At 39.4% G+C, this 18,739-nt stretch overlaps 1 protein-coding gene across 1 annotated transcript in view; it reads left to right on the plus strand.

Annotated features, from left to right (window-relative positions):
- RASA3 (RAS p21 protein activator 3) overlaps positions 1 to 18,739 on the plus strand; it is a 162,810-nt gene that overhangs the window by 132,809 nt on the left and 11,262 nt on the right. The window contains exons 15-22 of the mRNA XM_058185446.1: positions 1,718 to 1,824; positions 2,835 to 2,912; positions 4,136 to 4,213; positions 13,975 to 14,048; positions 14,513 to 14,619; positions 14,823 to 14,905; positions 15,321 to 15,529; positions 17,409 to 17,512. Coding sequence (XP_058041429.1) covers positions 1,718 to 1,824; positions 2,835 to 2,912; positions 4,136 to 4,213; positions 13,975 to 14,048; positions 14,513 to 14,619; positions 14,823 to 14,905; positions 15,321 to 15,529; positions 17,409 to 17,512 — 840 coding nt within the window. The remainder of the gene's footprint in view (positions 1 to 1,717; positions 1,825 to 2,834; positions 2,913 to 4,135; positions 4,214 to 13,974; positions 14,049 to 14,512; positions 14,620 to 14,822; positions 14,906 to 15,320; positions 15,530 to 17,408; positions 17,513 to 18,739) is intronic.

Genomic DNA, 18,739 nt, shown 5'->3' on the forward strand with positions numbered 1-18,739 from the left:
CATTTATATATACATCTTACTTGTGAGCTACAGTACTGTGTTTATACATCCTTATTTAAATAGTATGTTTCATACAAAATTTAATGAGATTTGTGGTCTATCTTATATTTGAAAGTTTAAAAATTAATTAGCAGAACAGTACCATCGGGGTCAAAATTAATATTCATACAGTAGACGCTCAACTTTATTACATATTTAATATTAGAATTAGTATTCTAATATTAGCAATAACAGTAGCACACTTAAATACTGCTCCATAGTGCTTTACAGTCTGGGCTGTTTACAATGTCAGCATATTGCCCCCAACATTCTGGGTCATTTTGATGAGACTATAGCACTATTTTTACCTCATTTTACCAATCTTGGAAAGATGGAAAGCTGAGTGAACTTTGAGTTCCATCAGGATGGAACTTCAGACTGTGGGCAGAGTTAGCCTGCAATATTGCATTCTAACCACTACACCATCAGGTCTCCATAATGAAAAAGAGAAAAGGTGAAAAAAGGTCTGGAAAAAGAAATTCAGGGAGCACACTGAACTTCAAATAAATATAACACTATTGTTAGATGACTATTGGTGTTCTCCTCATTTTCATTCTAATAACTGTGCACTTAGGGAAGTAAAAAAAGGTTCAGTGAACAAATAAGGTAAGTGAACAATACTAAAGATCCCTGGAAGGAGTTTAATAGGAACCAATCAAGGAGGAATAAATTTGTCAAGAGATTGGACATTAACTAATTGTTACTATTGAACCATGTTATTACTGGATGTGTTGATGACAGAAGAAGCTTAATAGTTGTCAGGATGACATTTCAAATGGGAGGTTTATAAAATTTTATAGTTTTAATTCTTATAATCATCAGTGACCCAATAAATAAACATTAACAACAATTGCCTTCCACTTAGGCAGTTTGGCAGCTATTGAGAAAGAGGTGATGGCTAATCTCTATATAATATAAAAGCCTTCAAAGATATTATTAGTATTGTAAATTCTAAACGGAATGTAGCTGAGAAAAGATTATTTCAGCTGAAAGATTGTGGGAAGTCAGTAGATACATCTATAATTGCTTTATAATTGTTTCAAGATTATTAAGGGGAATTCAGAAATCATCTCATAATCACACTGAAACTGAAATATATCCCATTTCATATCCCATATGTCTTTAAGCTCCTGTTGAAGGAGGAAGATTATGTTCTTTCCCTTATGTTTTGTGTTTTGTTATTATCCTTATTTTTATCCAGACTGTTAAATATCTTCATTTTGGAGATTAAATTATGCATTCACATGATAGCTGTATATCCTTGGCTGCAGAGGAAGATTATGAATTGCAGTTATTTCCACAGATGTGATCAGAATACATGTTCAAATATTGGTCATTAAGCATATTATTGACCCGACACTTCTTATTTTACCACCTAAATCCATTCCCACTGTATTAAGTTCATTTTTAGATTACTCTTGGCATATTCAACTCTTGTTTTCATGGACAGAAGCATCTCTTATATACAGACCTTTCCCCTTATTTTTACAAAATGGAATTTGGATAGCAAGTTGAAGATAGTCCGTCATCTTTTTACCAACAATTGTGCATCTTAACATTTTTCTCTGGGTTGATTGGGATGTTTTCATCTATTACTGTCTCTTTTTTGGGGTGGTCTGAACCATTTTTCAGAGTAGAATCGCAACATGATCATTTGTATTCTGTTTTAAAATTATAGATGACCCAGATGTGAGGTACACAGCAGTAAGCAGCTTTATTTTTCTGAGATTCTTTGCTCCTGCAATTCTTTCTCCAAACCTTTTTCATCTTACACCGCATCACCCAGTAAGTACTTCAGCTTCAGGAGGTCAATGACAAGCCCATTGTGTCCACCCCTTTGAGGCCTTGAGTCTTATTTACCATTGGCTCTTGTTCATTGTTTGGGTTTTAGATTTTATCCGGCTAGTAACAGGTTATAATTTGTATCACTTTTTTACAATTCAAATGCTGAAATGGAAAATACTTAAATATGTACACAAGATATTAATATGAATGTTTAAACTTCATGTCAAATATCAGACATGGCTATTCCTAAAAGGTGATAAAATGTAAAAAATATTTACCATAAGATTGACAACTTTTAAGGGCAGGCACTGTTCCAGCAGTAGAAATAAAAAAAGTGGTGAAAATTTGGAAAAATCAAGAATTAAGTAAATGGCAGAGAAATGACTCAGAGGAAAATTAACTTGTTCCTCTGCATATGTGAAGAATTATTTTTGTTTCTTTATATGCAACAATTTAGTTTTAAAATTCAAATATCTTATTAATGTGCTGCAGGTTGCTGCTGAAAAAAATGTTAAATGAATAATTCAGTTATGGAATTCTGTAAATGTCCCTATTCATTTGTATTCTTAGTAAAAAGAAGAGTTCTATTTCCAAATTGGCAATTAGCAATTTTCTCCAGGCTGAATTCTTTTCAACACAAAGTTATTTTTAGCCTAGTTCTATAAATATCATATTTACTTAATTCTGCAATGTTGGGTCTTACAAAGGAAACTACATAGAAATTTTGGGGCAGCCACTAAGAGAATCCTGTTCTTTTAAGTTTTTTTCTGCCTACCAAAAAATAAAATTTTATTGGTCAAACTGGAAAATAATAAAATGTCCTTAACCACTAGCCACTAAACTTTGCAGAGTAGCTGGAGAATCCTGCCAGATGTAAAATTTCTTCTCACTTACTCACTTAAACTTTACATACAGAGTAAGAAAATGCATTTAAATGAACGTAAACCAGAAGCTAGCTTTTATGGTTTTCCACAACAAATTATAACATGGTGGTTTTCTTCTTTGTATAGGATCCACAAACTTCAAGAACTTTGACACTGATCTCTAAAACCATACAAACATTGGGCAGTTTATCAAAGTCTAAGTCTGTAAGTGTTCCGTGGTTTTTTCCACTTCGGTATCCTGATTATATTTGCACTTCTGTAATTAAAGCCTTCTCTAAAGTAGCACTGCACAAGTCAAAATAGAAATATTTCTAGCTATGATGACCCTCTTGAGTTGATCAAAATAAGTTTTAAACGGGCAAAAAATAATAATATCAGTTGAAACCCATCAAATGATTGAAAGTGCATATGTGCAAAAAAGCAAAAGAAACAGTAGATCATATACTCAGTTCATGCAAAAGATCACACAAACTGTTAATAAACAATGACATAATATAATTACCAAAATGACTCACTGGAACATCTGTAAAAATTATCATGTACCTGTAATAAACATTGAATACCAAAAGTAATAAATTAGCAGGTTAAAATATTGTGAGATTTCTGAAAACAGACTGATAAAATCTTGGCTCAAAGTACACCAGATATAACTGTGGTTTAAAAGAAGAAAATGTGGATAACTGATCTGGCAATTCCAGGGGATAGTAGAATAGTAGACAAAGGATTGGAGAAGATCACAAAATATCAAGATCTGAAAATCGAAATTAAAAGTTTCTGGCATAAACTGGCCATGATGTCCCAGGGATATTAGCATAGTGGGTACTGTGCCAAAAAATCTTGAATGCCACTTACAAAATTGGTTCGTTGACAAAATTGCCCTCTATTAATTGCAAAAAACCACACTGCTTGGGTCTGCACCTAATACTACACTGATACAATAAGATGTCCTAAGTCCTTGGGAGAAACCTGATGTGTAGAAAGGGCAACTGAACAGATAGTAATAAGAATAAACTAATATGGAACATTTTTTATTTGATCGTAGTATAATCTGTATAAATACATGTTTTTATCAGCTTGGGGAGGGAAGAAAGAGCGGGACGCAAAAACAATGCAAGTTTTGAAAATATATGAATTGTGATGCAGGAGTTTCTCTAAACCGGCAAAAAACTCCTGAGAGATGATTCACATTATCCACTCAGTATGACCAGCCATTTTCCCCTTAGAGCTTAAAGTTTGTTTGCAGGCACATATCTTATGAACTAATGCTCCTGACTTTTTTCTAGCCTTAAATCAAAACCTAGGCCATCAGGAAGAGTTTTTAAAACCTTTCTTAACTTTGAAAATTATTTATCCATGAGTTAATGAATCTGATTTTTTTCTGTATTTTGAGCTCAATTTTCATGATCAAAATGGTGATTTTATTTCAGGCTAGTTTCAAGGAATCATATATGGCTATATTTTATGACTACTTTAATGAGCAAAAATATGCAGATGCAGTAAAAAATGTAAGTATTAGAAACAATTTTTTGTCTGCTTTGGGGAAATACCAGCCAGTTCCATAAATTATTATTTTTATTTGATCGTAGTATAATCTGTATAAATACATGTTTTTATCAGCTTGGGGAGGGAAGAAAGAGCGGACGCAAAACAATGCAAGTTTTGAAAATCGAAATTAAAAGTTTCTGGCATAAACTGGCCATGATCGATCGATGGCTCTGCGCATGCGCAAGATGGCTGCATAACCGGGAGATCGGGAGGACGATGACTTGGTGAAGTGGGGGATGGCGACGCCCAGGCGGTCTGCCGAGCAGCCTGCGCCCTCGGGTGAGGTCTAGCACCACCTGAGCAGCCGGGAGAGGGGCCTTGAGCCCCCCTTGGCCCCCCGGCTGCCGGGACCGAAGCCGGGAAGGGCGGGGCTGCGAACGGCGGCCATTTTATCATTCGGCCGGGCGGGAGCCGAGGAAGGAAACAGCGAGGCCTGGAGGCCTGGAGGAAGGAAACAGCGAGGCCTGGAGGAAGGAAACAGCGAGGCCTGGAGGAAGGACGCCGGTACCCAGAGGGCCTGCCAAGCGGTTTCGCCCCAGATCCGGTATGTCATCTCTCGGGCAGCCGGGAGAGGTCTGGGAGTTTGACCCCCTGCCGGAACGAGGCCGGGGATGGGCGAGCGGATGGCGGCCTCTGGCTACGGACGAGGCTGCGGCTTGGATTTGGTGGTTGGGAAGCCGCAGCTGGGTTTCCGCTTCATCGCTTCATCGCTTCATCACTTTTCTGGCATCTGGCGTCTTGGATGTCTTCTGGGCTCTCAGCTCTTCTTGATTTCCTGACCCCTTTGGACTTGGCGGAGGGCCTAGGCTCTAGGGCCTAGGGTGAAGCGCTGTGATAGATCCCTCTTGTGGCCCCCACCGGAGGTGTCCTGGCCCAGTTTGGCCTGGTTAGGCCTAGCGGGGCCTGCTTCTTCTCGGACTGGGGGTGCATTTTCATCTGCAATCATGGGCCAGCTGCATTTGTCACCTTGCATCTTATATGGCTGGCTGATGGTCATTTTTGGGACTGTTCGGGAAGGTGATTGGAGACCGAATGGATATTGGGGCCCTACTTTGCAACATCTTATGAGGAAACATCCACTCTGGAAATACCGGTGACGCCATTTAACGGGGAGATGAATACCACCCTATTAGGACGGATTTTAGGACTGAGCTTTTCGCAGAACCACAATCATTTTACTACCAGACTGCATCTCGACTTATACCATCTTGTATCAGCTTTAAGCCAGCCACCATCTGAAGACATTTGGCAGATGGGTATCCACCGGACTTGGCATTACACCTTGCCACCCCAGACATTACTTTGCTACTTCACGTCGTCTGCTCTCTCCTGTGTATGCTTTTAACTTATTTATTTATGCGATATTCTGCCTTGGAACTCTTGCGCCTGCGTAGGTGCCCCCGCCGCAGGAATGGCCCGCTGCATTATCAAGGGCCGGCCTCAATGACGGGTCTTGGGACCCACAGAGGTGGCATGCGAAAAAAAGAGCCTGTGGGGTTTTAGATAGGGCTTTTTAAGGGTGGGAGGGTTAAGGCGTTGGGGTAGCCCGTCGGGAGGAGCCAGTCCTTGCGCCTGCTCGTGGGTTTTTAATAGGTTCGGAGGTTAGGGGAGATTGCGTTCCTGTTGGTGAGGCGGCCTGATTCCCACGGTAAGTGAGAGGGGCAGATATGGCGGAAGGAGGATCATATCGTTTTGGGGGCGCGCACCCGATGTTTTGCAAGCGTCGCGCGCCCGATCCCCGTCCTTTCCGTCCCTCGGATGGTCATGACCCCCAGAGCCTGGGCCTTGGCTGATGTTATGCAACGCACGGTCCGTGGTTAATAAGGCCCCTAGTATACGACCTTATTCAGGGGCGCCATGGACCTTATAGGCGCATGGAAACCTGGCTGGGCACTGAAGGTGTGCCTTGTTGAGATGTGCCGCGGGTTTCCGTGCATTCCATCAGCCGAGGCCCAGGGTAGGGGGTGGGGTGGCGGTTGTGATTAGAAAGTCTAGAGCCGAGGAGACCACTGTACCTCAGATTGCGGGTGCGAATCCCTCTTTGTGAGATGGGGCCATAGGTGCCAGATGGGTTTGCTGATCACGCACTGGCTCCTTGCTGCGTGACAGCTGCCCTGCCCGAGCTCCTGGAGGTGCTGGCGGGGTGGCAGTTGAGACCCCCAGACTTTTAGTCATGGGGGACTTTAACTTGCCATCGTCCGGCTCGTCATCGGCGGCAGCTCGGGAGTTCATGGCTTCCATGACGGCCTTGGACCTGACCCAAGTAATTGATGGCCCTACTCACATTGGGGGTGGCACCCTGGACCTGATTTTTGTCTCTGGTCAGTGGTTGAGAGATCTGGACTTAAAGGAAATAGTCATTGAACCTTTGTCATGGTCAGATCACTCTCTTCTTCGTCTGGACTTTCTGACCGCCATTCACCGCCGCAGGGAGACGGAGCCGACACGTTGGTTCCGTCCCAGGCGCCTGATGGACCCGGAGGGGTTCCGGACGGAGCTTGGGCCATTTCCTGAGGGTCTGGCTCACGGCTCGGCTGAGGAACTTGTTGCGGCCTGGGAACGGGCCGCGCGGGGCCTTAGACCGGTCGTGCCTTTGCGCCTCTGACCCGCGCAGGTCCCAACCGGCTCCTTGGTTCTCTGAGGAGCTGAGAGGATGAAGCGCGGAGAACACGCCTAGAGAGTTCCTGGAGGTCTAGCCGTTCTGAAGCTGATCGGACACTAGTGAAGTCCTATACTAGGGCTTACCTAGTGGCAATGAGGGAGGCGAGGCGTAGCTACGCCTCCTCCCTCATTGCATCGGCAGATAACCGCCCAGCCGCCCTGTTTCGGGTGACCCACTCCCTCCTACACCAGAGGGAGCGGGATGACCCGTTGCAGGGACGTGCTGAGGAGTTTAACGGTTATCTATACGATAAGATCGTGCAGCTTCGGGATGGTTTGGACCAAGATTGCGGTGATACGGGTGAGACGGCTGAGGGTGGTCTTGGTGACATTTTATGGGATGAGAATGACCCTGTCGCTCCCGAGGACATGGACAGGTTGTTGGGAGGCTGAATGCCACCACATGTTTACTGGACCCGTGCCCCTCCTGGTTGGTGCTGGCCACGCAGGAGGTGACACGAGGCTGGCTCAGGCGATTCTGGCGCTTCTTTGGTGGAGGTGTCTTTCCGGCCGCCTTGAAAGAGGCGGTGGTGAGGCCCTCCTCAAGAAGCCTTCCTGGACCCGGCTGTTTTAGGTAATTATCGTCTGTCTCCAACCTTCGCTCACGGCGAAGGTTGTAGAGAGTATGGTGGCATATCAGTTTCCCTTGCACCTGGATGAAACTGTCTATCTAGACCCGTTCCAGTCCGGTTTCCACCCGGTACAGCACGGAGACGGCTTTGGTCGCGTTGGTGGATGATCTCTGGAGGGCCAGGGATAGGGGTTGTTCCTCTGCCCTGGTCCTATTAGACCTCTCAGCGGCTTCGATACCATCGACCATGGTATCCTGCTGCGCGGTTAGAGGATTGGGAGTGGGAGGCACCGTTTATCGGTGGTTCTCCTCCCATCTCTCTGACCGGTCGCAGTCGGTGTTGACAGGGGGCAGAGGTCGGCCCGAGGCGCCTCACTTGTGGGGTGCCGCGGATCGATCCTCTCGCCCTTCTGTTCAACATCTATATGAACGCTGGGTGAGATCATCAGTGGGTTCGGTGTGAGGTACCAGCTGTACGCTGGATGACACCCAGCTGTACTTTTCCACACCGACCACCCCAACGGTTATCAAGTGCTGTCCCGGTGTCTGGAGGCCGACGGGTCTGGATGGGGAGAAACAGGCTCAAGCTCAATCCCTCCAAGACAGAGTGGCTGTGGATGCGGCGTCCCGGTACAGTCAGCTATACGATAAAATCGCTCAGCTTCGGGATGGTTTGGACCAAGATTGGCTGCAGAGGAAGATTATGAATTGCAGTTATTTCCACAGATGTGATCAGAATACATGTTCAAATATTGGTCATTAAGCATATTATTGACCCGACACTTCTTATTTTACCACCTAAATCCATTCCCACTGTATTAAGTTCATTTTTAGATTACTCTTGGCATATTCAACTCTTGTTTTCATGGACAGAAGCATCTCTTATATACAGACCTTTCCCCTTATTTTTACAAAATGGAATTTGGATAGCAAGTTGAAGATAGTCCGCCATCTTTTTACCAACAATTGTGCATCTTAACATTTTTCTCTGGGTTGATTGGGATGTTTTCATCTATTACTGTCTCTTTTTTGGGGTGGTCTGAACCATTTTTCAGAGTAGAATCGCAACATGATCATTTGTATTCTGTTTTAAAATCATAGATGACCCAGATGTGAGGTACACAGCAGTAAGCAGCTTTATTTTTCTGAGATTCTTTGCTCCTGCAATTCTTTCTCCAAACCTTTTTCATCTTACACCGCATCACCCAGTAAGTACTTCAGCTTCAGGAGGTCAATGACAAGCCCATTGTGTCCACCCCTTTGAGGCCTTGAGTCTTATTTACCGTTGGCTCTTGTTCATTGTTTGGGTTTTAGATTTTATCTGGCTAGTAACAGGTTATAATTTGTATCACTTTTTTACAATTCAAATGCTGAAATGGAAAATACTTAAATATGTACACAAGATATTAATATGAATGTTTAAACTTCATGTCAAATATCAGACATGGCTATTCCTAAAAGGTGATAAAATGTAAAAAAAATATTTACCATAAGATTGACAACTTTTAAGGGCAGGCACTGTTCCAGCAGTAGAAATAAAAAAAGTGGTGAAAATTTGGAAAAATCAAGAATTAAGTAAATGGCAGAGAAATGACTCAGAGGAAAATTAACTTGTTCCTCTGCATATGTGAAGAATTATTTTTGTTTCTTTATATGCAACAATTTAGTTTTAAAATTCAAATATCTTATTAATGTGCTGCAGGTTGCTGCTGAAAAAAATGTTAAATGAATAATTCAGTTATGGAATTCTGTAAATGTCCCTATTCATTTGTATTCTGTTTTAAAATCATAGATGACCCAGATGTGAGGTACACAGCAGTAAGCAGCTTTATTTTTCTGAGATTCTTTGCTCCTGCAATTCTTTCTCCAAACCTTTTTCATCTTACACCGCATCACCCAGTAAGTACTTCAGCTTCAGGAGGTCAATGACAAGCCCATTGTGTCCACCCCTTTGAGGCCTTGAGTCTTATTTACCATTGGCTCTTGTTCATTGTTTGGGTTTTAGATTTTATCCGGCTAGTAACAGGTTATAATTTGTATCACTTTTTTACAATTCAAATGCTGAAATGGAAAATACTTAAATATGTACACAAGATATTAATATGAATGTTTAAACTTCATGTCAAATATCAGACATGGCTATTCCTAAAAGGTGATAAAATGTAAAAAAAATATTTACCATAAGATTGACAACTTTTAAGGGCAGGCACTGTTCCAGCAGTAGAAATAAAAAAAGTGGTGAAAATTTGGAAAAATCAAGAATTAAGTAAATGGCAGAGAAATGACTCAGAGGAAAATTAACTTGTTCCTCTGCATATGTGAAGAATTATTTTTGTTTCTTTATATGCAACAATTTAGTTTTAAAATTCAAATATCTTATTAATGTGCTGCAGGTTGCTGCTGAAAAAAATATTAAATGAATAATTCAGTTATGGAATTCTGTAAATGTCCCTATTCATTTGTATTCTGTTTTAAAATCATAGATGACCCAGATGTGAGGTACACAGCAGTAAGCAGCTTTATTTTTCTGAGATTCTTTGCTCCTGCAATTCTTTCTCCAAACCTTTTTCATCTTACACCGCATCACCCAGTAAGTACTTCAGCTTCAGGAGGTCAATGACAAGCCCATTGTGTCCACCCCTTTGAGGCCTTGAGTCTTATTTACCGTTGGCTCTTGTTCATTGTTTGGGTTTTAGATTTTATCTGGCTAGTAACAGGTTATAATTTGTATCACTTTTTTACAATTCAAATGCTGAAATGGAAAATACTTAAATATGTACACAAGATATTAATATGAATGTTTAAACTTCATGTCAAATATCAGACATGGCTATTCCTAAAAGGTGATAAAATGTAAAAAAAATATTTACCATAAGATTGACAACTTTTAAGGGCAGGCACTGTTCCAGCAGTAGAAATAAAAAAAGTGGTGAAAATTTGGAAAAATCAAGAATTAAGTAAATGGCAGAGAAATGACTCAGAGGAAAATTAACTTGTTCCTCTGCATATGTGAAGAATTATTTTTGTTTCTTTATATGCAACAATTTAGTTTTAAAATTCAAATATCTTATTAATGTGCTGCAGGTTGCTGCTGAAAAAAATATTAAATGAATAATTCAGTTATGGAATTCTGTAAATGTCCCTATTCATTTGTATTCTTAGTAAAAAGAAGAGTTCTATTTCCAAATTGGCAATTAGCAATTTTCTCCAGGCTGAATTCTTTTCAACACAAAGTTATTTTTAGCCTAGTTCTATAAATATCATATTTACTTAATTCTGCAATGTTGGGTCTTACAAAGGAAACTACATAGAAATTTTGGGGCAGCCACTAAGAGAATCCTGTTCTTTTAAGTTTTTTTCTGCCTACCAAAAAAATAAAATTTTATTGGTCAAACTGGAAAATAATAAAATGTCCTTAACCACTAGCCACTAAACTTTGCAGAGTAGCTGGAGAATCCTGCCAGATGTAAAATTTCTTCTCACTTACTCACTTAAACTTTACATACAGAGTAAGAAAATGCATTTAAATGAACGTAAACCAGAAGCTAGCTTTTATGGTTTTCCACAACAAATTATAACATGGTGGTTTTCTTCTTTGTATAGGATCCACAAACTTCAAGAACTTTGACACTGATCTCTAAAACCATACAAACATTGGGCAGTTTATCAAAGTCTAAGTCTGTAAGTGTTTCGTGGTTTTTTCCACTTCAGTATCCTGATTATATTTGCACTTCTGTAATTAAAGCCTTCTCTAAAGTAGCACTGCACAAGTCAAAATAGAAATATTTCTAGCTATGAGGTGGCGAGTCATTGGCCCCGATGGAGAGGGTGCGCAACTTAGGCGCCCTCCTGGATGAGCGGCTGTCTCTAGAAGATCATTTGACAGCCGCTCCAGGAGAGCGTTCACCAGGTTCGCCTGGTGCGCCAGTTGCGCCTTTCTGGACGGGAGGCCCTATGCACGGTCACTCACGCCTCGTGACGTCTCGCCTGGATTACTGTAACGCTCTCTACATGGGGCTCCCTTGAAGGGCATCCGGAGGCTACAGTTAGTCCAGAACGCTGCTGGTGATAGATGGAGCCCTCGTGGCTCCTGTGATAACACCATCCTGCGCGGTCTGCACTGGCTACCTGTGGCTTTCCGGTGCGCTTCAAGGTTTTGGTGACCACCTTTAAAGCGCTCCATGGCATAGGGCCGGGTTATTTACGGGACCGCCTACTGCGACCAGATACCTCTCACCGACCGTGCGCTCTCACAGAGAGGGACCTCAGGGTGCCGTCAGCTAGGCAGTGTTGCCTGGCGACGCCCAGAGGAAGGGCCTTCTATGTGGGGGCTCCCGCCCTCTGGAACGAACTCCCCCCAGGACTCCGTCAACTTCCGGACCTTCGAACCTTCCGTCGCGAGCTCAAGACACATTTATTCATTTGTGCAGGACTGGCTTAGTTTTTTTTAGATTTTAAATTTAGAGGGGTTTTAAAATTGATTTTAATATCTATATTTTTACTTTTAATTAATTGGGCAGTAGAATAAGTTTTTTAATGTTTGTTTTAATTTGTATATTGATGTTTTTATATGCCTGTGAACCGCCCTGAGTCCTTTGGGAGATAGGGCGGTATATAAATTCAAACAATAAATAAATAAATAAATAAATAAATGTCCCAGGGATATTAGCATAGTGGGTACTGTGCCAAAAAATCTTGAATGCCACTTACAAAATTGGTTCGTTGACAAAATTGCCCTCTATTAATTGCAAAAAACCACACTGCTTGGGTCTGCACCTAATACTACACTGATACAATAAGATGTCCTAAGTCCTTGGGAGAAACCTGATGTGTAGAAAGGGCAACTGAACAGATAGTAATAAGAATAAACTAATATGGAACATTTTTTATTTGATCGTAGTATAATCTGTATAAATACATGTTTTTATCAGCTTGGGGAGGGAAGAAAGAGCGGGACGCAAAAACAATGCAAGTTTTGAAAATATATGAATTGTGATGCAGGAGTTTCTCTAAACCGGCAAAAAACTCCTGAGAGATGATTCACATTATCCACTCAGTATGGCCAGCCATTTTCCCCTTAGAGCTTAAAGTTTGTTTGCAGGCACATATCTTATGAACTAATGCTCCTGACTTGTTTCTAGCCTTAAATCAAAACCTAGGCCATCAGGAAGAGTTTTTAAAACCTTTCTTTACCTTTGAAAATTATTTATCCATGAGTTAATGAATCTGATTTTTTTCTGTATTTTGAGCTCAATTTTCATGATCAAAATGGTGATTTTATTTCAGGCTAGTTTCAAGGAATCATATATGGCTATATTTTATGACTACTTTAATGAGCAAAAATATGCAGATGCAGTAAAAAATGTAAGTATTAGAAACAATTTTTTGTCTGCTTTGGGGAAATACCAGCCAGTTCCATAAATTATTATTTATTATTTTTAAAAAAATGTTTATGAATTTATGAATGACAATATTTTATGAACACTGAATTACATGCATGTATATTCTAAATAATTAATTAGAAATAAAAATAATAACGGAAAAGATGGGGAAATATTGGAAATAAATCTTTTGGCCCCTGAATGGGTTTTGGCATATTAATTTAAAGTTTTCTTCAATAGATATCTTTAGAGATGCAATAAACCGTATGAAATAGTGCCACAGTGTCATCATTTTGAACATTCTCAGATATCTGAACATTCAGGAAGGGTAGGATGGTTTTTTTCAGTAGCATAGCTATAAAAAAAATAACCTTTAGACTATATAGCAACTTTCTGTTACTTCTAGATTTATTGGCGCCATAAAATACAGAATTAACAACCATCTATCCACCATTGAAATATATTAAAGATTATGCTCCCAATACCTCTGGGGAACATTGGAATAGGGAAGTTTGTCTAGATGGTTTTTTTTCCCTTTTCCTTCCTATGCTGGTCAACCATCTGCCATATGGATTAGTAAGACATTTGTGAACAATATATTTGACAATACCCTTATTAAAATGTCTGCATCTCCTATGCAGAATTCATTGACAAAACATTCAAGCCTTTCATTCATTGTTGCCTTCCATACCTGTTGGACTGCAGGTCTTTTAATTCTAAACCAATGTAGATTAAAAACTATTATATTGGCTGGAATTTATAATAGCTGGATTGCCACATGTTTGAAGAGCACAGGTCGAAATAGACTGATTTGTGTATCCTCCAATGAATGTGGAAGCAAGCATTGCACCAGCTTCGATTGCAGCTGCAATAAAATATCAAAATTAAGGAGAATAAATAGACATAATGTATGCAGATCCATAATATGATTAAGCATAAGATATTTAATATATTTTATTTGTACATGAGGAATTATTAATTCCTTTCTGTTTCTTATAAGCCAATAAATCGGTGTTTTAAAACTTGAACATACTTGCTCCAACAAGTAAGAATTAGATAACATCCATGTTAAATGTTTATTTCATATCTATTCATTGTTTGCTCCAAGTTCTTAGATTTGATTTCATCCTCCGGAAGGAGAGATCACAAAATTATAGAACAACCAATACTACTTAAAGAAGGGTGAGCTTACATCAGTGTTGTTTTTTTCCAAATGTGTAAAATTAAATGTTTCACTTTTTGTGTATAATGAGTCTAGCAGGGTTCTATAAAGTTCTATGTAAGTTTTGTGCTGTCTAATATGTGTCAAAAGCTTGGGTGTGGAAATAAAAAAAATTGAATTAAAAGAAGTGCAAATTATTACTCTTAAGTTTTTAGAAGATTGGATTATTGTTGAAAACGGCAACTTTTTCCCCATCAGAAATATCAACATGATGTTATCTCTCTAGTGCCTTCTTAACTGAAATGTGTAGTTTTTTATGAGGATGCAGCTATATTATGGTTTGACCATGATTTCTTTAGTACAGAGCTTCTCAGCTTTTAGAGATTTCTCAAGACTGCTCGCTTCATAAGAAGAGCACAATTTCTGACAAAGACCCAGCTGAGTATATATTTATGTAAAACTGCTGTGGGCTTTTTTACAATAGGTTTATGATCAAAAGGGCACAAGGCAGGAAAAGATTTGGCATGAAGAATTTCAAGAAGAGGTGGTTTCGACTCAGCAATCATGAATTTACATATCAGAAAAGCAAAGGTACTAACGTTTTTGTTTCCCTTTTAATTTAAATATTAATACACTGTTTTTTCCAGGAGAAAGTTCATCAAAAACCCAAACTCAGAAATGGTGATTAATAATTTAAATGGTACAGAATAATGCACTTATGACCTGAACCATACATATATTTGTATACACAGGGAGTTTTGAAACATTTTTTCTTGTAATTATCCACCATTTAGGTGATCATCCATTATGCAGCATTCCAATTGAAAACATTCTGGCGGTAGAAAAGTTGGAAGAAGAATCCTTCAAAATGAAAAATGTAAGTACTTCTCATTCTTAACTATTAAGTACAGCGCCTACCATACACTTGTTTCTTGGAGGAACCGGTTTGGTCTAGTGGTTAAGGCACCATGGTAGAAACTGGGAGACTGAGTTGAAATCCCATCTTAGCCATGAACGACTTCGGTCAGTCACGCTTTCTCAGACCAGCTCAATTTTGTGTGTGTGTCTGAGTCTGTGTCTCTATATGTCTTGTAATATACTTTATAGTCTGCAAATTGCTACACAATTCATATCAAAGGATTCAGGATGTAAGCCCATCGTGTGAGTGAGAACTAGCCACTAAGCAACCCAATGATAAAAATACATATTCCTAAAAGTTTTTTTCTAAAATATTACATTTTAAGTATTGTTCCCTGTTAATAATTGGTTGTTTTTATCTCTCTCCCTTTAAGATGTTCCAAGTGATTCAGCCTGAAAGAGTGCTCTATATTCAGGCCAATAATTGTGTTGAGGCCAAGGACTGGATTGATATCCTCACCAAAGTTAGCCAGTGTAACAAGAAACGGCTCACTGTCTACCATCCTTCTGCCTATCTAAATGGGCACTGGCTGTGCTGCAAATCTATAGCAGATAATGCTCCTGGTTGTACTCCTTGCACTGGGTAAGGACAATTCCTCCCTTAAATTTTGCTTTAAGTATTTGATGATAAGACGAATCCCTGTGGATGATGAAAGAATGAGACCTGATGCTATGGATAAAAAGGCAGGTCTGACAACATGCATTAAACACTCCCTAGTTTTTCTTCTCTATCTGTTTTTCCTTTTAGAAGCCTAGAAGGAAATTTTTCAATATGGGACTGGTTTAGAAGATGAATTCTTACAAGACTAGGATTATAACTGAAATTATTAAGGACTTAGGTTATGCTAGATCTTTTTATTTACTATGAGTATCCTCAGTTAGCTAGGAAGGGATTTGGATGTTTTTTTTGTATGCTGTAGTTCTTACCAAAAGTGCATGCAGCCCTTGCAACAGGCCCCCATCTTTAAAAGAAGAATTCCTGTTTCTCTATCCTATGAGAAGAGATGCCTTTTCAAAAAAAGAAAAGAAAAAAGAAAACCAATCCTATCCCCAACAAAATTGTGCATCATCCAAATGCAAAATAAAAATTTTGTTAGTATGCACTAATTCAGATGCATATTTTTGTTGATTCAAGTCATCCCATAATCAGTGCTCTTTGTGTGCTTCTTCTGGAGGTATAGAGTTGCTTAGTGGCTTAGAATGAATTTTCCTGGACATGGATGGGCAGGCCATGTGGCTCATTGCTATGATTATTTCATGCTTGCGCAGTGCATTTTATATGGAATCATTCCTGAATGAGATTTGGAAAAGGTTATACAGTGCATGGCATCGAGGTTTCTGTCTGAAACATCTTTTAGAACCCATGTTACAGTGATCCTGAAGGACCAAGATTGGCTGCAGATATATAACATTCTTCAAAATTTTAGTAATATGTCAGGTCCTTAATGAGTTAGGAGTCTGATGGTCAAAGAACATCCTTCCCAGTTTCAACCTGTTGAAGTATTAAGATCTGCAAGTATAATGGAGATAAGGAAAAACCTTGAAAAACAGGAGAAGAACCGCTACCAAGACAACCGTCAGATAAAAGAAATCTGGGTGTGGACCAGAACCAAGAAGATGTTACAGACAAAACCTTTCTAAGCTCTTAGCTTAGTAAAGGGAGATAGGAGAGAATCACATTCAGATTCTGTTACAATAGCTTTATAAGAAGAGTAGTATTAGCTTGCATGGCTTTGGTTTTCTAGTCTGGCCTGCCTTGAAGAGCTGACAGCAAGAAAGAAAGACAGTCCTCAGTGCTCGTGACTGGAAAACAAAAGTCCTTCCTTTTGGGAAATTCTGGCTTTGGAATGTCTTTTTCCTGAACTAGGGCAAATACGATTAAACTGTAATTAACTTTTAATATAAATTTTTAATCCATTCTTCCCTTTTAAAATTGTAAATTTCACAAACTGTTTTTATGTTTTAATATTTTTTATTTGCATACTGCTCAGAATCCCTCTGTGAAGGATCAAGGTTCAAGTTTCAGTTTATTACAGCCGTAGGCCTCTGTGAGGGAGATGGGCAGTTTCAAAAATTTGATGATAGATGATGGATGGATAGATAGATAAATAGATAGATAGACAGACAGACAGACAGACAATTTTGGTTTTCATTGCCAAATTTTTACTCACGCATTTAATAACCTCAGTCTGATTGGCTGAAATATACTGCAGGCAGTAGAATGCTTTCTTTCTTTTATACAAATGTTATGGTTCTTGTTTGGAATGTCTCCTCCTTTCATTATTTTGTTCCTGAGAATTTGTTGGTCTCATATATCAGTTTAGTAAAAATGTGTTATCAGTCTGTAACGAAAATGATTTGATTGTGAAATCTTGTTCTCTTCATCAAAACCCATTTCAACTGTTTCATAAATGAAATACAGAGTTTCAAAATTTCTTGACAATATTTAAATGATTGTGTAGGGGTCTACCAGCAAATATACAATTAGACATCGATGGGGATAGAGAAGCAGAACGCATCTACTCCCTATTCAATCTATATATGACCAAACTGGAGAAAATGCAAGGTGGGTATGAAAATGAGTTATTGTTTTGTCTATAGAACTCATTTTATATAAAAATCTAATTTTAAGAGACTTCTTGAAAAACAATGGACTTTTCTTCCATTTCTGAACATGTTCTCTCTTTCTCTTCATTCTCCAATTCTGAGTAAGTCACTTTCTTTACAAAGTGGGGTAAGGAGGGCAAGGAGAACAAATGAGGAAAATAGTTTTGCACCAAAGCAACACAAACTCTGCTGCTTTTGTACAGGGATTGTGACATTGCACACAAAGTTTTTTTTCTCCATTATTTTAATGATAGCACTGGATTCTGGGGCCACCTCTAAAGACACTTTTAGATCTTTCTGTTTAAGGACTTGTATTTTTTTTTCTTATGGCAATATTAGATTGGAAGTTAATCATCTGAGTTGCTGTTGCCTGAATGTTTTCTTTTTTTAAGTTACAGTTGCAGAGAGAGTGGGGCTATTAATTGGGTTCTTCAAGACAGAATTGTTTAAAGCAGGGGTCTCCAACCTTGGCAACTTTAAGCCTGGTGGACTTCAATTCCCAGAATTCTGGGAGTTAAAGTCCACCAGGCTTAAAGTTGCCAAGGTTGGAGACCCCTGGTTTAAAGCATTGCCCAGGATCCCCCATTCTCACTGCACACATTCCTTTCACAATGGCTACCATTTGTATTGGGAAGATAACTTCTACTATCGGTGGAGGTTCTATGAAAAACTCATCACAGCCAACTCACCACAGCTAACTTGCCATGGCCAACTCACTGCAGGACAAGAATTATACTAATACGGGAGAAATGGTGGAACAGAATCATTAAAGAAAGGAGAGACAAAATGAAATGTAAATGACAAAAATTAAAATATTTTTAAAATTATTTTATTGAATTGTTGAATTACCCCACAGCGAGTTGGCCATGGTGAATTACCTGTGGCGAGTTGGCCATGGTGAGTTGGTGGTGGCAGGTTGTCCCAGTCCAGTCAGTAGAAACCCTCAGTGCAGACAGCAGCTGTTAAGATTGGTGACTTTCAGAACAGGTCCATTATCAAAAGAATGAAACCTCACTGCTTTTCATTTTGCAGTTCTATTCTAAAACGAGGACTCTTCACATCTCTTATTTGATAGATTATAATTTGGTAAAAAGATTATAAATGTAATTTATGAGATTTTAATTATTATTTTTTATTTGAATTTATATCCCACCCTTCTCCAAAGACTCAGGGCGGCTTACAATGT

This window comes from Ahaetulla prasina, chromosome 5 (genome assembly GCF_028640845.1).
Source record: "Ahaetulla prasina isolate Xishuangbanna chromosome 5, ASM2864084v1, whole genome shotgun sequence".
Classification (NCBI taxonomy): domain Eukaryota; kingdom Metazoa; phylum Chordata; class Lepidosauria; order Squamata; family Colubridae; genus Ahaetulla; species Ahaetulla prasina.